Genomic DNA, 12,162 nt, shown 5'->3' on the forward strand with positions numbered 1-12,162 from the left:
GGGGTAGATATCCTGCTAACCTAACGGAGTTTTCCACCTGCAGTGTCTAGTCTCCATGCAGGTCCTTGGGCCACTCCAGAGTGTGTCATCCCCTGCCCACTCCTCCAAGGCTTCCAGACAGTTATACTGTGCTTAATACGACCCCTCACAGATTCCAACACACCTGCCCTTCACAGTAAGCTACGTTAACCCCTGCAGAATCCACCTGGCATGACCACTTTCTGTAACAGGCACCCCAGTGAGGCCTGGAAGAACAAAGTTGTTAAACAGAAGTGTAGCATAATTTTGGACACTTTTCACTTGGAATTCAGATCTTTTTTTCCTTTCAAGATCTGCTCCTGTGGCACCAAAACCTCAGGTTTTACAAGTACCGGTGATGAGACACCATCACTCACCTCCCCATGCTGATGGGTCCAAGGCCAGGCAACGTTCTAGGAGTCAGTCCTCACACACCATTACAGAAATAATGGGGTCCTCCTGGAGTTAGAGACTTCCTGTTCCAGAAAGTGAGAAAAGTCATAAAGATGGCACAATCCAAGAAGACATCTATGTTCTTTTACCAAGTACGGGTTTAAATCCAACCACACATAATCTGTGACATGAACCTTGCACTGAAGCTGGTGGAAGGGCCTATTCTGAGCACCACACTTCTAAGTCAATTTCATGCTGTCAGAGATATAGGCCTAAATCAAGAGATGGTAATAGTCTGGCGCTCGCTAAAATTGGAAAGAGATGGTAATAGTTTAGCAACTAGTTAGTGCTCTCCACCTAAAAGTCAATCAGTGACCCCAAAATACCAGCTCATCAAATAGGTACTGAATTAAGGAAGACTTGGGGTGGGGGCAGTAGGCAGAAAAATTCACTGAATGGGAATCTGAAATATGGACTCACAGAAGAGAGAGGTCAGCTTACGCACAAAGAACCACACAAGGTACTGTGCTCTGAGTCCCCTCCGGTGCATCCCCCGCTACCACCTCGCACTCCTTCAGCCCCCAGGCCTCAATTCGCAGAGAAAACAAGGGCTAGTGGGGGCTGACAGCCAGGGCCTCCTTCTGACCTACTGGATCCAAAGACCACCATCTTCCTTGGTTTTGTGGCTTTACCTCTTCCAGGCCTCTCAAGACAGCCGTCTGCCCTTGCCCGCTTCCTAGCCCTTGAGCAGCAAGGATGCCCCCAGGTCTCCTTCCTAAAGGCCTGGCTGCTCCGCCGTGCCCTGGGCTTCTTCCTGGCTAGGCTCCATTCTCCCCCAACTCTGATCTCTGCTCCTGATCAATCTCATTGACGGCTTCAATTAGCAGATCACTCAAAAACTTCTTTCTCCACCCCAGGCTTCTCTTCTGAGCTACAGCTACAGAGATCTTCAAGCACCTCCATCTGAACACTGCAGCGGCCCATGAAAAACAGTTCTAAAACCCACACTTGTACTGCAATCCTCCCTCCCTTTTCCCTTAACCTGGCCCACCCTACAATCTCAGTCTCAATTCCTCCAAGCTGCTCAAACCAGAAACGAGGGAGTCAGGCCTGACCCCTTGTTCTCCTTTACCTTCCACAGCCAGTTTCTTACGGATTCCTCCCTCCATTTTTTTAACCTCACTTTATCTAAAATCTGTTCCTTTTCTCATCTCTTGCCCGGTCTATCAGAACAGCAGCCTAACAAGTTAAGTCTCCTACCTGCAGTGTCAACCCAGTGGCTCTCCAATTCTTCATCCAAGACCTTTAGGCACACTTTTTTTTTTTTTTTTTAATATTTTATTTATTTGACACAGAGAGAGAGCACAAGCGGGGGGAGCGGCAGGCAGAGGAAGAAGCAGGCTCCCTGCTATGCAGGGAGCCCAACGTGGGGCTCGATGCCAGGACCCTGGGATCATGACCTGAGCTGAAGGCACATGCTTAACGACTGAGCCACCCAGGTGCCCCTAAGCACAGATTCTTCACGTGAAGTTGACACTCCCCCCATCCCTGCTCAGGCCCATAATCCCCTTACTCTCATACTTGAAATCCTCCAGTGGCTCCCACTGCACTTAAGAGTACGTGCCGAAGGCTTTACTCTGACTTCCGTGGTCCACGGGAACTTGCCACCTGTCACTGCTCTGATTTCATCGTCTGCTCTCCATTTTCACTCCATACCAGCCATACTGGCGTCCTGGCTGTCTTCTCCCATCCAAGTACTAACCAGGCCTGACCCTGCTTAGCTTCCAAGATCAGACGAGATCGGGCACGTTCAGGGTGGTATGGCCGTAGACCTGGCTGTCTTCAAACATGCCAGGTGCTGTCTGGTCTCCAGGCCTCTGAACGCGCTGCTTTCTCTGCTTAGAAATCATCTGGGTGACTCACTTTCTCACTTCCCCCAGGTCTTCACTCAGTGTCACCTTCTCAGGGAGGCCTTCCCTGGCCACCCAATCTATCTGTCAAGCTATCCTCTCCACCCATCTCTTTTATTTTTTCCCTTAGCTTTTACTTATTTATTAAATAGAGCTTTTTATGTGCGAGGTCCTGCTTACTTACAAATATTAATTTATTCCTCTTAATGACCCACAAGGTAGGCACTATTTGCATCACATTTTACAGGAGAGGCAGAAAGGCTAAGTAACTTGTCTAAGGTCACACAGCTAACAGAAGATGATTGTATACAAAAAAGCTGAGATTCCAGCATGAGAACCCACACTCTTATCCTTGTCTAACTTACTGTGTGTGTGTTTGCATTTCTCTTGCTCATGTATCAAGTTCCACAAGGGGCCACATTTCTGTCAGCTTGGTTGACTGCTGCATTCCCAGTACCAAAAAACCCTAGGAAAGTGCCTGGCAAAAAGTCAACTGGGACCCAAAAGGTTAAGAACTTACACACTAGAGTGATCTTTCCAAAACAACTGGGAATCCTGACACCTCCCCACCTCCCAACTTTTTTTTTTTTTTAAGATTTTATTTATTTATTTAAAAGAAAGAGAAAGAGAGAGAGCACAAACAGGGGGAAGGAGCAGAGGGAGGGGGGACAAGCAGACTCTGCAATGACGTGGGGCTTGATCCCACAATCCTGAGATCATGACTTGAGCTGAAATCAAGAGTCAGATGCTTAGCCAACTGAGCCACCCCAGGTGCCCCATTTTTTCCCCCACCTCTCCACTTTTCTCTCCCACTCAGGAAGAAGTCCTAACTCCTTAGGATGGTAAAGAAGGGCTCTCACGGTCTAGTCTTATGCTGTTCAACAGGGGGAGCCATTGCCATGTGTGGCTATTTAAAGGAATTAAAATGAAAAATGCAGTTCCTCAGTTGCACTAGCCATATTTCAAGTGCTCAACAGGCACATGGAGCTTCTGCATTAGACAGCACTGATCTTGTCCTTGTCTTTCTAGTCCTATCCCAACAGACTAGACAGATATGTACCCTCTGCTTTAGCCATACTAAACACAAGCAGTGAGTCACTGAAAGGCCCCACATTCCTCTACCTTTCTAGAATGCTTCTCTCTTTCGGGTCCATCTGTTGGTGGACTAACACAAGTTAGGCCTGATTCCTCTGTGAAAGCGTCCCTAGTCCTCATACCCCCAGAGCATTTGCTCATCACATTAGTGGGCTATTGTATTATACTTGTGGTTGACTTTCTCATTATGTGGCAAGCCTCTCGTTGGCAGGGGCAGCCTCTTATTCTTCTGTTTCCCCAGTGACCAGTGCCTGTCACACAAGTATTGTCTGCTTCATGGATGGCTGGAAATGGGAGAAGTAAAGATGAATCAGGTATGGACCCAGCCCTGAAATAATTTATAATGTAGCAGAGGGGATAAAACACACACACACACAGACACACATATTAGAGTAAAAAGTATTAATGATGCCTACTTGACAGAAGGGGAAAAAATCACTTTAATTCATTCAGGTTTCAATATGGTATCCATATCAGACCATGTACCCAACATTTGGGACAAACAATATTTGTGATTTAAAAGTTTACACAAAAAAGAAAAAAAATGTCAATTACTGAGATGTTTAAATGAATTTTAATGTGTTTTTATAAAGTAGCTATCTTTCAGCATTTGAATATGGTGAGATTACTACATCACAACTTTTATGAGAATTCCAATGGTTCAAAAATTTAAATGTTGGGGCGTCTGGGTGGCTCAGTCGTTAAGCGTCTGCCTTCGGCTCAGGTCATGATCCCAGGCTCCTGGGATCGAGCCCCACATCGGGCTCCTTGCTCAGCGGGGAGTCCGGTTCTCCCTCTCCCCCTCCCCCTGCTTGTGTCCCCTCTCTCGCTGTGTCTCTCTCTGTCAAATAAATATTAAAAAAAAAAAAATTTAAATGTTAAAAATATGCATAAAAATGTAAGATGAAAATGTACCCAACTCAGAATGAGTAAGGCTTTTCTACAACTGACATTAATGTCTCAATCCATAAATGCAAGAAAACAGACTATATGAGTTTAAGACTTCTGAGTGTTTTAAAAAAAAATCCCTTCCCAAATACACAAGGCTTGGGAAAGTTACCTGAAACATCTATAACAAAAGGTAAATATCCCTGATATATAAAAGGTTCTTCTAAATAAATAAGAGAAACGCTGAAATAGAAAAATGAGCAAGGATAATTGGAAATTGACCAAATAAGAAATACAAATGGCTGATATAACTTCGTTTGTATTTAGAGAAACATAAAGAAAAACAAGACTTCACCACTATCAGATTGGTGGAGATTAAAGTCTGACAATACTTTGCTAACAAAGGGGAATACTGTCATGGAGAATCTAAATAGGTACTAACCATCTGGGGTATGGGTATATGGGTACCATATATAAAAATTTTAAACATGCTTACCCTGTGCTCTATCACACAGAAATTCAACCTTAGGAAATAACAGGGTAAATTCACTAAAATATGTGTAGGGCACTTGGGTGGCTTGGTCAGTTAAGCATCTGCCTTGGGTTCAGGTCATGATCCCAGGACCCTGGGATCATGATACAGGATTGAGTCCTGTATCGGCAGGGAGTTTGCTTCTCCCTCTCCCTCTGCCCCTCCCACCCCGCTTGTGCACTCTCTTGCTCTAGCTTTCTCTCAAATAAAATCGTTAAAAAAATTAAAACATGTAAAGAAATTCATGATAGTATTGGGTATAATAGCAAAACATGGTTACTGATGTGCATTATAGGGGGTGGGCTACATTACATGTGGACCATTTCTGCAGTGGTGGAGCACAATATAATTATTAAAAGTGATGATGCAGAACTGTATTTATTGACAGAGACAGATATCCATGATATATTACGTGAAAAAAACACATCACACATAGAGCAGGGGAATGGAAGGACAGAAACCAAAATGTTAACAGTGGTTGGTTACTGCGAAGTAGTGAGATAACAGATCATCTATTTTTCTTCCCTAGGTTTGCCTTTATTTCTTAAAGGGCATAGATGAATTTTATCAGCAGAAGAGACAACAAAACTATTTTTAACAAGCTACCTTCAGGGGCGCCTGGGTGGCTCAGTTGTTAAGCGTCTGCCTTCAGCTTAGGTCATGATCCCAGGATCCTGGGATCGAGCCCTGTATCAGGTTCCCTGCTCGGCGGGAGGCCTGCTTCTCCCTCTCCCACTCCCCCTGCTTGTGTTCCCTCTCTCGCTGTCTCTCTGTCAAATAAATAAATAAATAAAATCTTAAAAAAAACAAAACAACAAGCTACCTTCAACTGAGATCTCCAGTTTCCAGCATCAAATCCTCTTCTGGATATATCAAGAAAGCTTATGTTAGAAACCATGACATAGGAATTCGAATCTGAACATTTTTAAAAATCGATAATTATGCGAGAGCTGAACTAAGAACAAAAGAAAAGAATGTTCTAATTAACAGCTTAAAGTCAAGGACCTGGGGGAAGAAAGACCTTTAATGATTCAATGATGCGAGCTTGGAGGGGATAGGAAGGGAGCAGAGGATTAACAAACCTGGCTCCAGTTTTCAAGGAGTGTGCAGACTGATTACAGAGAAAATTCTAATACCCGTAAAATAATCAAGAAAATAACAAAAGGCAATGTTAAATTATCCGGACTCTTGCTATAACAGTTCAGAGAAGAGCACACTGGAGGCTAGGGAACAGGAAAAGATTCTTGGACGTGAGAGGTACACTTTCAATGGGAGAAGGGAAAAGAGAACACATTTCAAGGAAGTTGCACTGTTTAGAATGATCATAGCAAACTTGGTAAACATTACTTAATCTGGTGTTTGTCTTAGAACTTTTTTTTGAGATACGTGAGGATTTTGACAAAAAGGATAAATAGATATTTTTGTAAGTGACAAAATTGGTGCTTAAAGAGAGAGGAAAATAGGACAGCTTATAAACTGCTGCAGTAATTACTTTTATTTAGGACAAAAGTATGACTATTACCCAGCAGTCAGCAATATGGTAATTTGATCTCAAAATGTAAACTCCAATTGTATTTGTGGCTAAGAATCTTGGCACCAGAGTTTAGGAAGGCAAACTCAAATGTTACATAAAACTGCCATGTTTTTAAAAGGCTTAAATTGTGTTAGACCTACCACCAGAGAGTTGCACTGACTCATGATTTCAGCTAGTGGGGAGGCCCTCCTTAGCTGAACATTCTCTAGTGGAGAAAAGTCCATAAGGTCATGCATGGTTCAATGTCTCTGTCAGTTTCTCACTGTTAGTCCTAAGGAAAACAGTGAAAACAATATAAATCAATTGCAAAGTAAAATGGCTCTTCTGGTGAAAAATGCAGCATGCAATGAGACAGACATTAGCAAATTCTCAAGTCACAAGCAAACAAAATCATAGACAAATGAGACTCTGGAAGAGCTAGACCTGAGTACGGAAAGGTAAGCTGACATGAAGAAAAGAATGATATAAATATCACAGGATTACAAGAGGACCTTGAACAATCAAAGGAGCCCACACACACTTAGGCAGAACTTTGTAAGAAAAAAACAACTGTCAGGGGACACCTGGGTGGCTCAGTCGGTTAAGCGTCTGCCCTCGGCTCAGATCATGATCCCATGATCCTGGGATCGAGCCCCATGTTGGGGGGGGGGGTCACTGCTCAGCAGGGAGCCTGCTTCTTCCTCTCCCTGCCGCTCCCCCTCTGTCAAATAAATAAAATAAAATCTTAAAAAAAAAAAGAAAAGAAAAAGAAAAAGAAGAAACAACTGTCAGAGCGCCTGGGTGGCTCAGTAGGTTGAGTGTCCGAGTCTTGGTTTGGGCTCAGGTCATGACCTCATGGGTCATGGGATGGAGCCCTGCAGCGGGGGCTCTGTGCTCAGCGGGGAGCCTGCTGGAGATTCTCTCGCTCTGCCTCTCCCCCTGCTCACATGCACATGTGTTTCTCTCCCTCCTCTCTCTAAAATAAATAAATCTTAAAAAAAAAAAGAAAAGAAAAGAAAAAGAAACAACTGCCTTGGGAGAATGAGAAGCCAAAGGGAAGTGCAGGATGCTGTGCCTCACTGGGTTGTGGGGAAAGACGTCAAAATAACTTAATTCATTCTTTGTTTTAGAAGAATGCACATAGTTGCATTTATGATCTACATTTTCTTCAATATTTAATTTTAAAAATTTTATTTTTCAATAGCAAGTCCTAATCAAACCTCTTCCTACCTCTCACTATTCATTTGCAAAATACTGGTCCCTATTTTAAATGACCTTTTACTGGTCACACTTTTCCTGCATCACCTCTGCAATTTCTGAAATCTGCAACTCTGACTTTCCTCAAATTCCAATTCCACATCCTGAGCTTACTGACACCCTGTTACTACAACTTGTTTAGTCCAAATCTGGGGTCACAATCTTTTGGCAGAAACTAAGACCACCGTCCAAATTCTCTAGGCCAAGTGGGATATCACTACTGGCTGGGGTCACCTGGTTCTTAACCTTGAATCCTACTGATCTGTGTGTCTACATCTTGTATCATTCATTGGGTCCTGTCAAGTCTTTTTCAAACACACATCTAAATCAGTTAGTTCACACATCTAAAATCACCACAGCAGACATCACTACCTCAAGACAGACTCTAGGCAGATCAACTACCTTCTGCCTTTACTCTGACACGACACTTCAGAAACACCTGTGTGAAATGCTGCCTTCAAAATATGATCAGCTGAAGAAACTTCTGGAGCCTACAGGTCAACACCAACTTCCCTGTGTGGCACCTGAAATCTTAACATCCATCAACTGGCCCCATCTAATTTTATCAACTTCTTCTCTCCTCAGCCCCAGATAACATCTCTCTGCTGTAGTGAGGTGGGTCTCTTCTTGTCCACATACACTCTTCTCATTCTTGCCTCTGGCCTTTACTAATATCACTTCCAGTATGTTCTACTCTCAATATTACACTTCTTTCAAAGCACTGGTCCAACATTTTTCTTTGACAAGATTTAGCCTGTTTTACTTTCTAATGTTTTCCCACACTCCGAATCTTCTCTTTATTCAAGTGTAGTTTGTTTTATTTATTTATTTATTTTAGTAGGTTTCATGCCCATCACGGGGCTTAAACTGATGACCCCGAGATCAAGAGTCGCAAGCTCTACTGACTGAGCCAGCCAGGCACCCCAAGCGTAGTTTATTTTAAATATGCTGAATAAATATGTACAGGATATAAATCCTTAGATCAACTTTTATTACTTTTTTCCTTCTTTCTAGACTATAGACACAGGAGTTGAGATCAGGCCTTCCAGTTAGACCCGGAAGAATGTAAACCATAGATTCAATATGTAACAGACACAAGTGATTAATCAATGCCAAGGTAAACACAGAAAGAAATCATTAAACCACTTATGCAAATTAGTACCCCATTCTAAAATTCTGCTAATCTGTCAAATTGAATAAACCTAATACAAAGACAAGATAACATCAAATACAAGATATCACAAAGAATGATTCTTTTAAGCCTCCAAGGCTGGAAAAATTTCATTACGCAAAGCAAGACACGGTAAACGCTGCCATGTGAAATCAAACTAGGGATTTGAGTCTCTAATTTAGAATTCTTTAATGATTTCTAGTTTATCTTCTAGCATTGAAGTTCCAGAACTGTAAAGCATCTCTTTTCCTTCCTAATAGTGATAAATGTTCTCTGAAAATGCTCTGCACCAGTCTTCATCTAACGGGTCTGGGGGCTCTTGTAAGTTCTGGGATATATTCTACAGAATGCGATCTGTGTCCTTAAAAGGTGTCCACGCATTACTCAGGTTTGAGAAACACTGCTCTCACAATCACTTTATTGCCCAGTTAGTTCTATTTTTCCAACGGGCAATCTAAAGCATAAAACTTAGTGAGAGCAGAGCAAAGCAAAACTGAGGCTGAAAGTACCAATGTTAGGATGAGGCGGCAGGCAGGAAGCAGTCGGTGCAGCATCCCCTCTCCCTCGCCAGGTCTCTCCCCAGTGGGGGCCAGATCCGCCCACACTGAGTGTGAGAGAGCGAAAACCCAGCGTGCTCACCGGAGCAGGCGCGACAGCACCATGCCAGTTTCTCCTGCCAGGGGCCGGGGGAGAGCACCTGCTGCCCGGGTCACCGGGGCTGACCGCCGGGGCGCCCGGATGTGGCCGCGCGGCCCGGGCGGCGGAAGCGCCGCGACTCCAGGAAGACCGCCCGCCCGCGCGGGGAGGGCTCCCCGGACAGAGGGGTTCATCCGCGGCCCTCGCCGCCGCGCCGGGCCCCACGCTTCAACCGTCCCAGCTCCGCCAGCCGCTTCTCCGCCCTCCCCTCGTCCGCGCCGGTAAGGCCGCCTCACCTGCTCGGCAGCACCCGATTCGGCGGCCGGAGCTCCTGGCAGCGGGAAGCTGTGACCGGAGGACATCACGGCCACCGCAGCGCGGTGGTGGCGGCGGCAACGCGGGACCGGCTTCCTGGAGGCTCCGCTCCTTTCCGGGAGCAGCACCGCCGCCCCGACGCCGGCCCGTGCGCGTCACCGCCAGCGCAGGGAGCGCGCACGCCGGGAGGCGGGGTGGAAGCGCAGCCCCGGGGGCGGGGCTTGAGCCAGGGGCGGGGCCTGAGCCGAGAAGAGTGGCGTGGAGGGCAGAGCTGTGGGTAATCACCGCGGCGGGGTTTGGGCGGAGTGAGTGCCAAAAGTGACAGTGGTATCACAGAAGTAACGGGTAGTGTCGCTTGGTTACCGCCAGTCGTAGCTGGTCTGGTAGTCAGCGAGCGGCAGTGTGCTTACGACACCACGGTTGTCTTTCCTTTGTGCCCCCAAGGTTTATGGAAAATAACACTCGAAAACCTAGGCATTTTCGCTGAACTCTTGACAGGTTTACAACTTTACCAGTTGCTATGCCTGTTTTTTTGTTTGTTTGTTTTTTAAGGCTTTATTTAAATTCTAGTTAACATACAGTGTGCTATCAGTTTCAGATGTACAATTTAGTGATTGAACCATTAAAATCCCAGAAGAGGACACAGGCAGTAACGTCTTTGACATCAGCCATAGCAACTTGTTACTAGATATGTCTCCTGAGGCAAGGGAAACAAAAGCAAAAATGAACTATTTGGATTTCATCAAGATAAAAAGCTTCTGCACAGTGAGGAAACAATCAACAAAACTAAAAGGCAACCTATGGAATGGGAGAAGATATTTGCAATGGCATATCTGATAAAGGGTCAGTATCCAAAATATGTAAAGAACTTATAAAGCTCAACATCCAAAAACCGAATAATCCAATTAAAAAGGGGGCAGAAGAAATGGATAGACATTCTTCCAAAGAAGACATACAGATGGCTAACAGACACGTGAAAAGATGTTCAACATCACTCATCATCAGGGAAATACAAATCAAAACTACAATGAGATACCACCTCACACCTGTCAGAATGACTAAAATCAACAATAGAAAAAACAACAGGTGTTGGCAAGGATGTAGGGAAAGGGGTACCCTCATGCACTATTGGTGGGAATGCAAAGTGGTGCAGCCACTCTGGAAAAACAGTACGGAGGTTTCTTAAAAACTTAAAAATAGAACTACCCTGATCCAGCAATTACACTACTAGGTATTTACCCAAAGAATAAAAAAAAAATTAATTCAGAGGGATACACCCACCCCAATGTTTATAGCAACAATGTTTACAATAGCCAAACTATGGAAACAGCCCAAGTGAGAGGATAAAGAAGATATATATGTATATATATATATGATGGAATATTACTCAGCCATAAAAAAGAACAAAATCTTGCCACTTGCAACAAAGTGGATGGAGCTAGATAGTATTATGCTAAGCAAAATAAGTAGCTATCCCTGTTTTATAGATGGGGAAGCTTAGGCTCAAACCATCCAGTGATTCTATCAAGGTCCACATAATTAGTAAGAGCTAAGATTTCATCCTTGCCAAAAGCATGTTCTGGGGGAGACAGACTGCCCCCACACAATGGTTCTGAGAAGAAATAGTAGGGTGAACACCAGTTCCTGAGATTGACCTGATGACCTGGTACTTAGTTCAAGGCCACTCTCTCTCTCTAGCTTGACAAAAAACTGCCTTGAAGTCACAGCACTGGAAGAGACATTGAGAATCACAGCTTCCATCTCCTTTACCTCTTTTTCTACAGGTGAATACATTGCTGTCCAAGGATAGGAAGTGACCAGCTAGCCTAGCCACTTTAATTTTTTTTTTTTTAAATGAGAGCCCTGGAAATATCTACATCGTTACTTCCGTCAAGTAAAACAAACGTGGACAGAACTAGTAGTTACATATTTCAAGCAGAATCCTTCTTGGTCCAGCACCAGCCTGGGTCATCTCCTTGGAGTAATGTTTCATCCCTGGATTCTGACACTGTTCGTGGAAGCAGGCTAGTAGTGAACAGGGAGCCTGGTAAATACCGTCTTGGGGCACCTGGGTGGCTCAGTCAGTTAAGCAGCTGACTCTTGATTTCAGCTCAGGTCATGATCTCAGGGTCTTGGGATTGAGCCCTGAGTCAGGTTATGTGCTCAGCAGGGATTCTGCTTGGGATTCTCTCTCTCCTTCTCCCTCTGCCCCTCCTCCTGCTCTCTCTCTCTCTCAAATAAATAAATAAATCTTAAAAAATAAAGAAGTAAATACTATCTTTTTACTATTGCTCCACATTAGAATCATAAAGCCACAGAATGTTCAAGCCAGAGGGACTGTGGAAACTGTCTGGTCCAAACTACCCCCTTTTGCTGTTGAGGAACCTGGACCCAGAGAGGTTGAGTGACTTGCCCAAGGTCCCTGGACACAAAG

At 44.4% G+C, this 12,162-nt stretch overlaps 1 protein-coding gene across 3 annotated transcripts in view; it reads right to left on the reverse strand.

Moving 5' to 3' along the window:
* The window catches only part of ENTPD4 (ectonucleoside triphosphate diphosphohydrolase 4), a 34,598-nt gene extending 24,718 nt beyond the window's left edge, over positions 1-9,880 (reverse strand). For all 3 annotated transcript variants that reach the window (XM_035022576.1, XM_035022577.1, XM_035022575.1), the window contains exons 1-2: positions 9,710-9,880; positions 396-494 (exon numbers count right to left, since the gene is read on the reverse strand). In XM_035022576.1, the coding sequence (XP_034878467.1) occupies positions 396-403 (8 nt within the window). In that variant the 5' untranslated portion in view covers positions 404-494; positions 9,710-9,880. The remainder of the gene's footprint in view (positions 1-395; positions 495-9,709) is intronic.
* Positions 9,881-12,162: the final 2,282 nt, after the last annotated feature.

Source organism: Mirounga leonina, unplaced genomic scaffold (assembly GCF_011800145.1).
Source record: "Mirounga leonina isolate KUSES-001 unplaced genomic scaffold, KU_Mleo_1.0 Mir_176, whole genome shotgun sequence".
Taxonomy (NCBI): domain Eukaryota; kingdom Metazoa; phylum Chordata; class Mammalia; order Carnivora; family Phocidae; genus Mirounga; species Mirounga leonina.